Here is a 16733-nt window from a genome sequence, read left to right as displayed (position 1 = left end):
CAGACCCCCACACACATGTCATTATGTTACACCACCTCTTTACAGTATGCTACAGTCGTTTCTCAAGCTAAAAACATCGTTAACAAGGAGGGAGGATAAAAATGCAGCTGTTTTCTCCTTCGGTTTTGTAATGGATGTTTGCAGAAAATAGTTTTCAAATGTGTATATTTGAAGTCATGGTCTCAGATTTATGTTTTTCTTTAGATGCACCAGTCTTGTGAATGTGCTTGTGAAAGCTGTGCTCGGAGCAACAGAGGAGTGCATGTGTCTGTATTTTCCATCAGTTTCACTGACCTACTAAGAGAGGAGTTGAGCAGATGAGCTGGCTTTGTTCAACTTTAATTGGTCACAGCTTGCGGCTATACCCTCATTTTTACTGGCATAATGCAGTATAATCCTATGTTTTGCATAGTAAGGCTATGGAAGTGGGGTCACTCAACTGTGATAAATACATTTCAAATCTTCCACACAACAGGTAATTACACAGGACCATTGTTCCTGCTCTAGACATAGAGGAGCCTGTCCTCATGTCATTTTCTATTTAATGTTCAGTCAAGCTCATATGACAAACCAAATTCTAAAATGACAAGGGTCAAATACAAGCTAAATCAAATGACATGTGTCCTTGCAAATCACAAACACATAAAGCCTTTGAGTGGTAATCCTGATGAAGGTGGATCACTGCATGGAGGCAAATAAGTAGACATGATGTGACCAGTCTCAGGTCTGTTTCTACCCACTTATAGCACCTGCAGTTCTAAACAGATGATACTATAGTCTCCTCTGACTAAACACCAGGACTGCCCACCCGCTCATTTGCCTGCTTGCATATTTGTTTGTTCGCCTAACCAACTGGAAAGCACGGACTGTCATGTGGGAAATGATTAACAAATTGTATGCTCTTTAGCAGATGAATGTGGCTGTTAAGCCATGGAGATGTCACCTTTCAGCAGGAAGCCCAGGATGAGACGCTGAGCGAGGACTTTGTTCCACCTGGATGCATGGCAGAGTGCTGAGTGCAGGGCTGCTGACCCAGGCACCGCTTCATTTCAACCTCAGCAGCAGCGCCGAGACTCGGTCCCAAACACAATACATCTACAGAACCCAGCTGCTGCTCACACTGCCATTAAAAGTGACGACCCCATTACTCTTCTGTACTCACACAATTACCTTTAATAGGTAAAAAAGATGCTATTTTGTACAATTTTGCCCTATTTTTTCTCCTTTTGTCATGTCTAGCTTAATTTGATAATTCATGCCACAAAATAGCTCTGAGCATAAAGACCAACATACACAAATATAACCTCCATCCACCCACATCTTCTCTGGGGTGACTGGTGAGACAGTGGAAAACCACAGAAATCCTTGAGGTCAAGTGGGAGGTTCACTGGCGGAGCTTTCCTATGGTTCACCAAGTCAAAGACACCCACAAAGAAACTCAGCATGGTTTTAAAAATTTGAGTCGCTCCTATAGTAAGATGTGGTACAGAAGTAGTCTAGCTCCCTGACTAATTCATGTAATTCACAATGACAGGATTAGCCTCAGTGTTGTAAAGCTGTGTTGTACCGCTGTGCAAGTGCATCTTACACATGTTCTGAGAAATCAATGTCAGGGCAAAAGTGAAGAGAGGCCACATTTAAACTTCCAATAAACTGCAGTGATTCCAACTTTCTCTTCTTTTGATAAGGTCATTAAAACAGCTCACACACTATACTAGCATTTCATTTAGACCGTGCCAGGCTGAAAACCCTGACCTTTAAAGAAGCTTTCACATTGTCAAGATGAGGTGGTAATTCTGCTCTCAACTTGTACTTTCTGCATTTCCAACTTCCAAGTGCCCCACAGAAATAACCAGTTCTTACTGAGCTTTAATTGAACTTCACCGCTTAAAACTAAATAAGAGTTTGAAGTGGTTGCAAGAACTGAGACAATGAAATTTCAGATAAAACACAAAAAGCAAATTGGCCTCCTGGAGAAACGGGGCTCACTACTTTTAGTCGCTTTTTAAATATTATTTTTTTTACCATAACTGGGTGAGCCAAACACAACCATCTATCTATATGTAAAAAAACTGAATCTGCTCTTCACCCATGCTTTTACCACGATATTCCGTTTATGTTTTCATCCTCCACAAGACAGGCTCATTGCACAGAAAACTGTATAGTACATACGAACATATGCTACAACAAACCCCAACATACACATACACACAGAGTTGATGTGTCAATCAAAAGGTCTATCAATGTCTCTCCTCAGGCAGAGATGTAAGGATGACAAACAAGACATCTGGGACTCCAAGTGCAGCTGTGACTGGGGCATGGCAAGAGATGCTTGAGTCACTAACACCTTCAGAGGGGTGACGAGCTAGCGGCCTTATTAGAACCTCATGTCACCTTTGACGGCCCCCGTGGCAGACATGAGAGCGGGCTTGAGAGTCAGAGAGGTCTGGCACCAGCTGGCAGAGTGACCCAGGCCCTGTGGCTGCTGCCCTGGCTACGCTGTGCCAGAGTGTGCAGGCCTGGGAGACAGGCCAGGGCCACCATGACTGTCTGCCTGGATCAGCTATCGCTGGGAAAGAGGACAGCCCCAGGATCCAAATGTGGACAACTGAGGGCACAAAGGCCTCTTCTGCTTGGTGACATTTGACCTTGAAACCTACAGTAGCCGTGACTGATCCTGTTTAATGGAGAGAATGACATGCTAGTTAACTAAACGTAAATTGTATCACTAATCAATAAAGATGATCCAGTTTAAAGACAAATGCTTTGTTCAATCTATTGAGAACTGCAATTTGAAATTATTCTGCATCCCCTGTGAGCATTTTAGTGATGCATTACAAGGTGCACCCTTGACAGTTAAAAAATACAACCGCCATTACCTGACCTATTGTTTTGCTGCTTCAACGTAGTTTTATGGAAACTACATATCATCTTGAACAATGATAATATATGCACCTTCTGTTACAATTAACAGTGTTCCTCTGCTCTGTCCATGGTCTACCAACAAGCTTTTTACCTGTCAAAAAAAATAATGATGACCTCAGAACTACAGGAATTGGTGAAGGCTGAAAAATGGGAGGTTTGCGCTGGGTTACTCCCTGGAGAGAGAGAGAGAGAGAGAGAGAGAGAGAGAGAGAGAGAGAGAGAGAGAGAGAGAGAGAGAGAGAGAGAGAGAGAGAGAGAGAGAGAGAGCGAGCGAGCTCCTCTGTGCCTACAGGCATCTGAAGTGCCAGAGCACAATCCAAAATGAGCCACAGCAAGGGCAGGCAACCCTCCACCCAGCAGCAAAATCATCAAACTTTTAATGACTTGGGCAATTACCCCCAGTGAGCCTGCTTAATGGCATCCATAGGACGTTGCTAGAGCATGCTCACTAGTCTTCACCAGTCTCATCCCACACACCATAACAGCTGCTCTGAGAAGAAGGTGAAAGGTGCCACAGACTCTGCTGTTATTCTGTGCGGTACAACAGAATCTCCTTCCTTTTAGTAGGCCCAATTTCACTGGTCCATATGATTCCACTGTAAGGCACTGGTACATAATGGTATGATAAAACAGAGGGAAATGTTGGATAATAGTGTGCAGCTCAAACTCCAACAATTTCTGTGAATACTGTAAATGAGAAGACTGAACAAGGATATTGGTGCTATTCGGTTGTTATCTAGCATTCATTTGCAATCAGCATGTCAGCCTGGCTGATGACTGTGCCGCTGTGTTGTAGGACCACCACTTATGCAGGGAATGGCTCAGGAACTGGCTCTTCACCATCCTACAGCAGGACCATGCTGCCTTCATGTCATTTTGTGTAAAAAATAAAGCTGCACAAAAAGGTCTAACCTACACATGATTTATGCAACAACTGTACAATATTTTAATTATTTTATATAACTTGTCATTTTTGCACAATAGATGTCATTACATAAATGTGTTGTCATTATACACTATAGGTAATGACTCGAAGCAAAATATCAGCTAAGTTCACTGCCTGTCTCAACTCTGCACTCACAATTCTTGATAGATTGTGCAATTACAGACCTTCTCAGCCTTTGCCACACTCTGTTATAAATCCTGAAAGGTTAACAGCTCTCCTAATGCATTTGCAGGGATAATGCAAGGGAGCCCCCGTTGTACCCACACAGCATCCCATATAGCAATACTAATTAGCCCACTTAAGGACTTCTTTCATTTTAATGCTAAGAGTATAGATAGCTAGCAGCACAGAGGCATAGATAAAGATTCAAATTGTCTCTCGACAATGGGGACCATATGCTAATGGCTATTCCCCCTTGGTTAGGAGCATGCTCCTGGGAGATGGCACTGTGCGCCTCATGGCCCACGGGAGAAAAAAGAGAAAGACACACACACACACATACATCACTTTATACCAAAGCTTTATTTTAGCATGGCAGCCTATTGTCACAGCAGATACTTTGCTGAGCCAGCTAAAACCACCTAAATGCAAGCTAAAATGCCTGCGTTCTGCTGATAAACTTTCTCACAAATTGTACAGTGAGACATTTAAAATCTGATGCAAACACTCTGCTTTGGGAGACACATTAATAATAAGCAACGTCTCTCTCTGCAGCTTCACTTTTTTGTGGAACAATACAGCTAAATGTCTTCCCCCGATCTCTTCATACATACAGTATAAAGAAAGGGTCGTGTGAAGGGTTAACTTGCTCACCTAGCGAACCATTGACAACCTGTTTTCATGTAATTTCCTCTCTTTCTTTGTTTCCCTGATGTCACAGGTCATTGCATACAGTGTAGATGCCAGCAGTGAACAAGGGGGTGATTCCTCTCCTGCTAGGATCCAACCAAGAGCCAGGTGTTATACTGATAATTGGCCCACAGTGTGGATTTTTGTTTTGCACTTGGCTGAACTGCTAGCCTCACAGTAACAGACATAGACACAGTCAGAGTACCGATTGGCTAGTACCGTATCATGTTAATACCCTCAGGAGATGAAGCACCACTGTAGCACTGTTATTTTTCTGTGTGCACAGCAAAAAGTTGTTCCACCTGTGAAGGCATGCAAATTAAATTTTGAGGGGGTGTTAACAAGCTGCATTCAACTTGGCTATTATGAGAAACCTACGCATCTTCATTAATTGGTCTAATTCTTCAAAAACTGTGCTCACGCTTCCTCAACTTAGCTCCTAAATCAACCAGAGAGTAGCTAAAAAAAAATGGACCCAGCCTTCCTTCTATAGATATCCAAGCCTGTTATTCTTGTTTCAAACAGACCTAGGCTGTTTTGTACGGTGTTTTGCTGTTTAGGAGTTTATATTTAACATGAGCAGACAGAGTGAATTCCAGCTCTCTCCCTCTCTGTGGCTAGCTGGGACCAGTGTAGCCGAGGCAGAGAACGGTGCTGTGTGTCCTGCTGACCCACCCTGCAAATGAGAGGGTGCTGTGGTGCAGTGGCTGCTCCTAATTACTACCAAACAGCTGCAAACACATAGGGCTACAGCGAAGGGGGCCAGCCATACTGCCAGGCCAGGGGACAAGCCCTACAGTGTGGGGAGGCCACAGGCAGCCCGCTGTGCTCCTCGCTACCCTCAGTTCACTCCCATGCTATGGGGCCCCCGCTGCAGCCCAGCGCTCCTGCTGCCTCATCAACTTCTCTGGCTGAAATTGCAGGGTGGCAGGGGAATCATGTCTGTAAATATGACCGCACTGACAAAGAAATGTCATGGTCCCTGTTCAGCTGGCTGGGACTTTGGGGAAGGAGGTATGTCTGTTTAGATCCATGCACACCATGACAGCTGCTGAACTCTGGTCTGAGGCAGGAAGGAAAATAGAAGACAACTGTAACCTTCAAACAGGTACAGAACAGGCTGTCTTCTGAGACACAAAAGAAGGATGCAGTGGCATCTCGTAAAATAATATAAGTATGACTGGCCGTTCTGACGATATATACAATAGACATTTTTATGTTGTTTTGACAATATAAAAATGTCTATTGTATATATTTTTCTGTAAGGTTTCTATCGCGATGTTGAAAAACCAGCAGCCGAACTGCACTACAGCAATATTTACATCATCTGGATGACGCTTTACATTCAGGTACTTGCATGTTGTGTTTATTTAGCGCTAAAGTTCTTAATAAAAATGAGGAAATCAGTGCTCAGTACTTCAAATTGGAGTATACAAAAAATGCTTTACCATAAGGTTATTTTATACGGACTAGTTATCTACTGAATCACCAGAAATGGTAAAATATATGACCTATAACAGGATAGAAGATTTTGGCTATACCACCCAGACCTACTAAGAAATATGTTATGATTATAATAGTGTGTGTAAACTGTGTTTGAACCTTTAAAGGTGAACAATAGATAGACAAATAGACAGAGAGACAGACAGTTAGATAAATAGAAAATGACACTCACCTGCCTGTTCCTCTCATCCATGATCCTGGTGATCTGTATCTTCTTCCGCCCCATGGCTGCGTCCTTTCTGGTCTCTCTGACACCTCAACAATATCAGAAAAACAACACGATTTCTTCCCGCACTCTCCTAGCACATCGTGCAACAGTCTCTCTTGTATACACTATTTCTTCTGTCTTCACAATGTGCTCTTCGACAGACCGCACCACAATCTGCAAGAGGACAGAAAGAGAAAGACAGAGAAAGGGGGGGCAGAAGGTTAACTTGACACTCAACAATGTCTTCTTAAGCACTTCAAAGCACCGGAGGGCTCTGCTTTCTGTTCTCAAGCACATTCAAAAAGTATGAGAGCCACAATGTGAACCCTTATCTTCTCTGGTGCTACACTTGAACCACAGCTGAAGAAATTGAAAGACAGCTTAACACGTACAGGGCAGCAGCTAAACAAGACTCACTATGTATTGAACATCTGTATATTTTAAATAAAATACATTCTGACAATAGTAATATGATGTGTGACACTTTCAGCACTGGTTGCAACTACTAATGAAGAGTAATTTGCTAATTTTATGGTTGTGTTAGAAGCGAATATTGTAAAGAATTTAAACATAAATGATGTTGCTTTCTGGAGAGTTAGATGAGAAGATTGATACCAATCTGTCATATCTGTCAAGGCTACAGAAAGCAGCAGGTTGGCTTAGCTAAGCATAAAGACTAAAAACTGGGAAAACAGTTTTTCTGGCTCTCTCCAATTGTAACAACACATGCTTCCCTTTGTTTCCCGTCTCTGGCTGCTGGCATATAGCTTCATTTTTATTGTACAGACATGTTTTGCTTTAAGAACTGCCACTAGATTAATGTCTATACCTTTGATTTTAGATAGCTGTGTTCACCTTAATAGAAAGAGTTGTTCTATATTCCCCTAAGAGAACGGAGAACATTTTCTTGCTATTCCTGAGCTGACCCACCCTGATGCCAGCTTTGCTCTTAAGATGATTAAGAGAGCACCCAGTCTGGGGTTGACGATAGATGAAATCTCCTGGGCTAAAGTAGAAGCCATGGAGAGTGGTGGTTATATTCCCACATGAGCTTATAACCTGGCCAGTGGTTCAGATCGCACTGTTCCCCAGGGAATATCTAGCTCTGTCCTGACTCTGCTTTTCTGCAAGAAGAGATATAGCCCCCTCTCTGGAGGCGCATCCATCACTTACACCCAGCAAATACAAAATGTCTAAACAACTACATTTCCCCTATGAGTAGCTACAAATGAAGAAAGGTTAACAACTCAGGCCATTAGATGCAGTCAGCAGTTGGGAGGCAAGGAAGCCAGGGGCCGAATTGGCAGTGAAAACGAAAATGACCGGTTCCAGTGGCACACAGTCATTATGGGTTACAGATGGACTGGCATTATGGTGTCTGGCTGTCTGAATCGGGGCTCCACTGTAGGCAAACTTGACTGAGATCACCTCGCTAACTACCCACGCACGACTGTCTGAGCCAGGAAAGTAACCCTCACAAAGAATTTCCCCAAACCACATCACAATAGGCCAGGGAGAATGATGATGTTCTTGTTCATTCACCAATTTACAAACACACACACACACACACACACACACACACACACACACACACACACACACACACACACACACACACACACACACACACACACACACACACACACACACACACACACACACACACACACACACACACACACACACACACACACACACACACAGAGACACAGACACACACACACAGACACAGACACACACACAGATACTGACACTGAGTGGTGTTCGAAGAAGGAGGAGATCGGGGGTGTTCAGCTCCCCCAAAGACCTACCTGAGACACCCTGAAAGCAATCGCAGTGCCAGTTGAAAGAAAGTGATGATTTCACAACCTTTCACTGTGTTTGTGTAATACTGAAACCCTCAGTGAATTTACTGGAATCAGAGGTGTGCTGCTGAATTCTCTGTGTATTTGAACAAAGTTAATATATTGACAGAAACTTGGATTTCTCCAGCGATCTTTATTCTTTCTTTTTTTTCACTCTGGGTAATGGAGATTCATAACATCAAATTACATGACACTGTCAGGATAGTTTGTGGGTTTTACAAATAACGTCAATGCTTTTTGCCAGACTTACCAGTGTGGTGTGCTTTATTTGCAAAGAGGTAAGCAGATTATACCTTTCTCACTCTGTGTTTGTACAATATGTGATCTGTATGAATTGAGAGGGTTTATATTGTTTGCTTTTTATCAATGGTCGAAAATAGAATTTTATTTGTTGCCGTTGAATTTCGATGCATTAGTTTACAGTATTCTACAGATTTAACTGTGCTCCTCTGTGTGAACTTGGTGCTGGTTTAGAGGAGCTTATCTGAGGTGAACTAATCTGTAGTCATCTATTTGTTGAGGCTGGTCTGAATTAGTTCTGTTTGTGAATGTGTTCATCAATGTAACCTGAGTGTGAAACACACACACACACACACACACACACACACACACACACACGCACACACATCGTCGTTTCTTCTCTTTATGGAGAGGAGCTGTCACAGCAGGACAGTTCAAGTCTAGAGGCCTAATAGACCGTGTCATGACATTTCTCTTACACAGATATGAAATATCAAGCTGAGAGGGCCTTCAGAATGCAGGTGTGCCAAGCTCCCAACTAGTGTCCACATTCATCGAAAGCTAAAACATCTTGCTGACAAAACCTCAATTTCAGGGTTTAAATGATCACTCTATGCTGTGGTTGATCATATCACAACATACTTCATATTAGTTCAAATAACACAATTACGATCTCCAGAACTATGTGGGAAATTTTCAGCTGGCACCACTGTCCAGATACACATGTCAGAAGATGGTCAGATTACAAAGGAGAACAATGTCCGCAGTGTAGCAGAGTATGTTTGTGCGTGACACTCTTGAGTGTTGGGAGGGGCAAGAGAATCTGTTTATGGCCTAAATCATGTGCTCTTTGTGTGTGTGTGTGTGTGTGTGTGTGTGTGTGTGTGTGTGTGTGTGTGTGTGTGTGTGTGTGTGTGTGTGTGTGTGTGTGTGTGTGTGTGTGTGTGTGTGTGTGTCTGTGTGTGTCTGTGTGTCTGTGTCAGAAACAAACAAAGAGATAAACATAAAAATAAAAAAGGAAAGGGGACGAACTGAGCCTGGAAGCAGGGGCAGGCCCACATGAGGCGATGAGTTGATACTTTTGTACTCGATGTAAACAGAAACCCTACTACAAAAGTCCCACCTCGATAAATCATATGGTATAAGTTTGCTAATAATGATGCCACTGATACTTTGCTAATGCATGTGTTAAGACAAGAGTTTGCCTTTTCTGTGAAACCTGAAGAAACTTACATGGTTAGCTAACGTAAGAAAATATTTACTGCATATACTCCATACTGTAGATTTTAAAAAACGTAGTTTAAAAACACTAATGGATGAGCTCAAACAGGTCTGCTTTGGACTGTGAAAAAGACGGAGCACCATTAAGGGCAGTCTTTTCTGTGTGGCCCACAGCAAGCAGCGAGTGCCACATCAGATCCGAACATCATTGCTCAGAGCTATTTGTAAGGTCTGTACCTGTTCACACCAGTAGTAACCTTACAACAAAATGTGTTTGTCACTTCTATTAAAGTAAAATAGTCTGTCTGTTTCATAAACATTCTAAACAATGTATCAGATCTTAATTGGTGACAGGGGAGAAATCTGTGCACACCTAGCTTGAACATATGAAGCAGCACATTGTATAACAGCATCTCATCACATACTATATGATACACCTGGTCCATTTTGATATAAACAAGTCCAGCAATTCGGAAAGTTGCTTACCAAACATTTCTAACACATAAATCAATGTGCAGAGAATATGTCACCATAGGAACGACCACATCAGCTTGACAGAAAGTCAATATGACTGAATGAGTCCATGCCTTACTGTACTTCTATTAAATACACATGCAAGCTGTATCTATAAAAGTAACTTAGCATTACAGTTGTTTCTGACCAGAGCCGTTTTGATCCTCCACGACGAGGTGGAGACTGGTCAAGTGACAGGTGGGCCAGTCTGCCTCCTCCTACCTTAAGACAGACCATGGAGACAGCGGGAGGCTTGGTGACAGGCCTGACCCTTTCACAATCAATAAAACATGCTCAATTCCCAGTGTAATTACTGGATCCAGCACGTCCTTCTTCCTCTCTGCTGTAAAGCCTGTCTTTACACCACACAGAGTTAAGGCATTATTCCCTCATCTGTTGTCCTATTGTATAAAAGGTGACATGAAATTTCATAGTAGATTTATGCTGCAGAGTTTGCTCCATGGAGAAATCTGTTATATAATAAAACTGTATCAACTACACCACTCTAATCTTTTCCAGTTTACACCTCAAATAAAGGTTATTCGAAATTTCATCCTATCTGAAGTATAGAAGCACCCACTATGTGCTGCAAGCATGCCTCCACTTGTTTGAAGATGATGGACAGCAGCCAAAGTCTTGAGCATAGCCGTGACAGTTGTGTTTCCTGTGTAAGGCAGCGTTAGCCTCAGTATCCTACCACAGGCCGTGGGCAGACAAGACTCAACTTCCTGGCTCTCCACTTCCTGTTATTCAGGACCCTTCTATATGCCCTCTACGGGGGTGTCAGAGGGAGAGGGTAGGAGATGGAGAGGAGCAAGAAAGGGAGGGAGACACCTTGGGGACACCCTTCCCCTCTGATCCTCCCCCTTGTTACCATCCTGACTGTGAGTCTGAGACTAAACAACAACAGAAGATCATCTCCTGTGGCTTCATTCTGTGTGCTTATTATGTTTACTGGAAGGATCATTACACAGGCTGGACGACGACGTGCACACGCCGCTCTCAGCCACTCACAATTAGTAGGCAGAGACCTTTCCTTGTTATTCAAATACTCCACCGGTTACATAAGAATGAATCACGGCTCTCATAATAGTAAATATACATTGAAACAACATGACAAAGACAGAGCTACATTTCTGATAAGATGCAACAGCTTCACACAGTAATCTGATGTGCATTGATGCAGGGTTCTGTGAAATAATCCATGACAACGTTCTTAAGTGTATCAAACTCAAAGTGTCAACACTGGGGCTCAGTTGTGATTAGCTTCTGGCAGACTGGAGACATAAAGCGAAGCAGCCTAAATCCACAGTTTTACCGATTTGTTTCAACGGAGCCTTGACACCAGCGCAGTAGGAAATGAACATCCACCTCTTTGTTCTTGCTTTCATCAGGAGTTGCTGTACCTGTAAATGGGGCTGTTGGCCTGAGGGGAGTGGAGGCAAGCCAGCCCTCTCACGCTCTCTCCCTCTTCCCTTTTGTGAGAGCGCGCTTATCTCCCTCTCCAGCAGTGAAAGGCAGGATTGTGGCCCCAGCAGCATCGCTAGTGTTAATGTCTCCTGATGCTAATCTGACACACGGCTGATCCCTCAACAACCACTTTCTCCATCCCTTCTTTTCTAACCCTCCCCCTTCTTTCTTTTCTTCTTCTTCATTTTCTCATGATTTCTGGCTTTTTCTTTCTCTTTTTCTTTGAACTCATGTTATACATTTCCTCACCTCAGTTTCCAAGGCAACTAATGAGATATAATTAATAAGAGCTACCGCAAGGGCATGCAAAGAAAAAGTGAAAAAAGGAGGCTTTGAGAAATGTAGAGAGGTGGGGCAGTCTGCAAAACATGGACTTTCTGCAGCACTTCCCCTTCCTCTGTTAAGCATTGCTTGGGGTGACAATTCTCATGCCGGAAAATGATTTAAATAACATATAAAGGAGAGGGTAAAATGATTATGATGTTTATTCCCTGAAGGTGTTGAAAGCAGACCAAACACATATACGAGGTTTGCACATAAGAAAACCTTCAGGCCAAAATGTTGAGATTGTAAAATTAAGGCAAATGTTTCTTGAATTGCTCACAGATTTAAAGCCATGAAGGAAGGTTTTCAAGCATCTTTCATGTCTAATTTCATTAAGCAATATGTTTCCTCTGAATATTAAATCACTCCTAACTCAATTGAGTAAGATATAAAAATGCAAGGAGACAGTGACCTGCACAGTAAGGACACTCACAAAGACAGCAGTGAGAGCATGCACTGAAATGGCAGCCAAGCAGACAGCGAGTGGTTAATCTGCCCTGATGACTGGTAGCTCAGTCCAACTCTCCAATGACCCAGCTGTAATCCCACGTTGGATCGATGCAAGTTCAAACAATCCTCCATGCTGCTAGCACCTTGCTTGGGCTGGGGGATGGTGCTGTAAAACGGAGATGGAAAGCTACTTATCACTTCCAAAATGACATCAAAAGGAAAGAAAACCCCACAGGATGAACCTGCCCTCACTGAGAAAATGTTTCACTGTGGGCCATGTTGTATAGCCGACTGAATAGAAAGGATGTCGCTCTTCAGATAAATACCGGACATTTATCCAATCTAAAAAATCTGAATGACGAATTGATATAACAACCAATAACAAAAGGACATCATGTGCTGACAGCATTACCAGACAGACATCCTCCATCTCACTCTCAAAGTACTGTCAGGAGGACTATGCAAGGTGACTTTGACTAAGTGCCTTGGGGTTTCATGAGAAAAAGGCGTTGACATTACATTCATTTCATGTCTCTTTTTTAACTGACTTAGCGCCACAGCGTCCTGAATACCAGGGAAAAAATTAAACACACATTTTTGCTTTAGCTCCGAGGCGCAGGCAGCCGGGATCTAAGGGCCGGAAAGACAACAGTGACAAATAGGTGATCAGCTACAAACTTTTTCCTTATGTTAATAGTTGTTAAATAGAGGGAGAAGACATTCGCTCAACAGAGCATGATAGTCAGAAACTTTCCACCGGACTTCACGTGTGTGTTTGGGTTTGATAGCAGGTGTGTGTATGAAGAAAAGTCAGAAAGAAAACAAGAGAGGAAGAGAGGGAGAGTCAGACAGAGTGGGAGAGACAGAACAATATGACTGTGTTAACTATGTGGTAAGATGTAAGGGAAACAAGACTAAAAGAAGCACCCCGCGCCCATCCCATCCCACCTCAGTGGTAGTGTGCGGCAGCAGCGTTGTAACATAATTACTGCTGGGACACGTCTATTCCCAATGATCCATTTGCGTCAGTCAGGTTCTCGAGCCCAGCCAATGAATGGATTCTCAGTTTCTCAAGGATAAAGAGATGACCCTCTCCTAACAGTTATATCCATTTCATGTAGAAAAGCTACTCTTCTCCTCAAGGTAAATCCCTTGATGCATATTTGAGTGAAACTTTTATGAACAAAGAAAGTGATGATAACTTCCTTGATGCAAGAGTAGGGTGACGAATTATGTCTCATTAAAAATGAATGCGCTAGACAACTGAGAAATCATATACATTACGGCACAGTTGCTATAGTGTCCTACTAGCCCTAGATTGTGCCTCTAGTGTTACTGTACATTTGAGTCACAGAGCTAAGCATCCAGATTTCTGAAAAATATTTACACAGAAATCTTTGAAAAACCTGAAGGTTGTTTAACAACACTGCCGTTCTAAAGGTATTTCCTAGCCTGGAAACCAGATGAATCTGCCAAACTCATGTTTCATCTGGTCTGGCAGACAGGTCCGACACCTCTCTATCTCTATCACAGTTAAATCAGTATTTATTGGTATTGGCGTATATGTTTTCTGATCAGAATCAGAATCAGAAATACTTTAATAATCCCAGGGGGAAATTGTTTTTGTTGCAAACTCCAGCTATACAACAAACATATTTAACAACAATAATATTATACAGATAAGATCATATGTTTGTAAAAACAGAAATATAAAACAGTATATATAACTATATATATAGATCATTTCTAATTTTCTATATATATATAATTTCTAATCAGCTAATCTACACAACGCATGCTATATCTGTAATATGTAAACGACCGACTCATAGCTAACTACTCACTTCATATTAATGCCATTGGTTTAACAAACCATGTCTCTGAGGAAAAGCCCTCCATTACTAACATTCCTTTTGACAGTATGTCACTTTTAACAAGTCAATGTCTTGACATGGCACAGCATTGGTATTCAGCTCTCTTTAAGGATGAACACGTCCTGTGTCACACTTTCCTCCTGCTGAGTAACATGTCACACATCTAGATATCAATTTTCACTATTTCATTATTTCATTTTGTTTACGTGAGATAACTTGCTGTCAACTGAAGGAACAAATAACTGAAAGAAAACACTTTCTGTGCGTCTAACACTTGCACGCAGACACACAAACACACATACTCAAATACACAAATAAAAATAATGCATGCATGGTCCTAAAGGTTTATACATTTGCATTGCATTACAGTGTTGTGTTGTGGTCTGATCTGGTGCGATGGCATGTGTCCATTTGCATGGTTGTCTATCATCAGATGGACTTCTCATCACAGAACAATAGTAATGCCACCACCTCAACCCCCCCAGGAAGCCTGTGAGCTGTGTTAAGTGCCATGGCAGCCTTTTGATGTTGCAGAGACCGCAACTCAGAAATGGTAAACAGCAAAGATGAACCAAGATCTCCCTCCCGAGGGAATCCACAGTGTAAGGATATTAGGGACGTCATGCATAATGTGTCTCAGCAGCAGTGTATTTATCCGATCTCAACACATCTTTGGAAGCACTGTGGATCTAGATTAGACGCTGAGATTCCAGATATTCAACTCAAACCCCCAGTGTTTGATGATCAGCAGCCAGATTTAACTAAATAAATAGTGAGTGTTGCAGAAAGACAACTGTTTTTGATGCACAAACACATGTAGTTCATATTGTTTAGGCTTATAGTTACTGTCTGCCTTGAGAGAATGTCTGATTTTAAAAGGAAAAAAAATAAAAAGCTTAGAATAAATATTTGATTTTCTTTTCCCATTTTTATCTTCCACTCTATGCCTCTTTCCCACAGTGTTCCATTACATAAAAGGTTTATGCAATCTGAGCAGTGAGGATGGCCATGAGTCATAACAACAGTGAAATAGGCCAGCTAAAGTAGCATTGATTTTGTTTTTCTTACAAAATTATGTTAGAGGATTAGTCTGTTTATGATCTCACACAGGCCTGTAATTCACACATTTCACTTCATGTAAACCATTTCAAATAAAACAACTACTCATCCATTTCTGAAAAGTGTGTGTACGGTGTGACACATACAAGATCGAAACTATATATAATCTGAGTTTGTGAATGTCTGTTACAGGCTTTTATATTATTAGGTATCAGGTGCTGTCACGCTGAGAGACTGAGTTTCATTTTGAATTTGCTTTGTGAATTATGTGTTTTAACAGTAAGCAGCAGTTTAAATAGATGAATACAATACAAACGCCACTTGAAAGGATTGAGACCAAAAATGTGCAATGCATATCCTCATTTCTTTACAAGTAGGAAAACTGACTTCAATCCAGAAAGATGTGTTCTCTTGTCTATCTCAACCTTGGAAATCTATTGACATCAATGAATGGCATTCACTGAGCAAATAATCTAAGGGCCATTTATGCAACTACAGCCCACAGTTTATCCCAAATCAGATGATGTGCAGTAGCTGTCACATGAACACTGTGTGCAAACAGTGTGATAGAGAGGGGGGGGGGGTCAGACAGAGAAAGGGAAAGAGAGATGGAGAGAGAGAAAGAGAAAGACCCCCAAAGGCCTACTCGCCTCTCCAAGAATCTTTACAATCAAACTGTTTGCTGATAGCCTCTGGTCCTGAGTCCCATGGCCAGCGGCTGGTGATGGATGTACCCCCACGCCCTCAACTCTTCCTCAACCCTTATAGACGTTCGTAACACCTCCAGCAGTTGGAGCAGCGACAGAGGAATAAGGGGTAGTGGGAAACAAAATCAAGAACAACACAGTCTGACATGTATACAGGCTGCCAATAGCTCACTGGTGGAAACACTACACCATTTTCAACTACATTTACAGCCCACAGCACACAGATGGAAAGTAAACTGGGAGAGGACAGACGAGCAGACGCACAAACAGCGGGCAGACTCAACACCTCACTTACAATCACAGTCACACTATAGAGAGGTGGGATCTAGGGACTGGAGATGCAATGACAATAATTTCGGCATGCCCTTGATTTTAAAAAACTTGTTTGGACTGATTAAAAACAAGTGCAACGGTTTTGAAAATGTGTCTACATAAAAGGGACATATTATGCTCATTTTTACATTCACACTTGTATATTTTTACTCTCTGTGTCTCCGCAGCATCATTGCATTTGGGGAATGACTATAACGGCACTGTAGCTACACTTTCTACGTCAATATAGTATAGTTGTGACATCAG

General features: G+C 42.1%; 1 protein-coding gene across 7 annotated transcripts in view; it reads right to left on the bottom strand.

The window, feature by feature from the left end:
• mef2aa (myocyte enhancer factor 2aa) overlaps window positions 1-16733 on the bottom strand; it is a 60789-nt gene that overhangs the window by 33447 nt on the left and 10609 nt on the right. For all 7 annotated transcript variants that reach the window (XM_083917033.1, XM_083917035.1, XM_083917031.1 and 4 more), the window contains exon 2: window positions 6396-6605. In XM_083917033.1, the coding sequence (XP_083773159.1) occupies window positions 6396-6449 (54 nt within the window). In that variant the 5' untranslated portion in view covers window positions 6450-6605. The remainder of the gene's footprint in view (window positions 1-6395; window positions 6606-16733) is intronic.

Source organism: Echiichthys vipera, assembly GCF_963691815.1.
Source record: "Echiichthys vipera genome assembly, chromosome: 7".
NCBI lineage: Eukaryota > Metazoa > Chordata > Actinopteri > Perciformes > Trachinidae > Echiichthys > Echiichthys vipera.
This window is presented reverse-complemented; position numbering and strand designations above follow the sequence as displayed.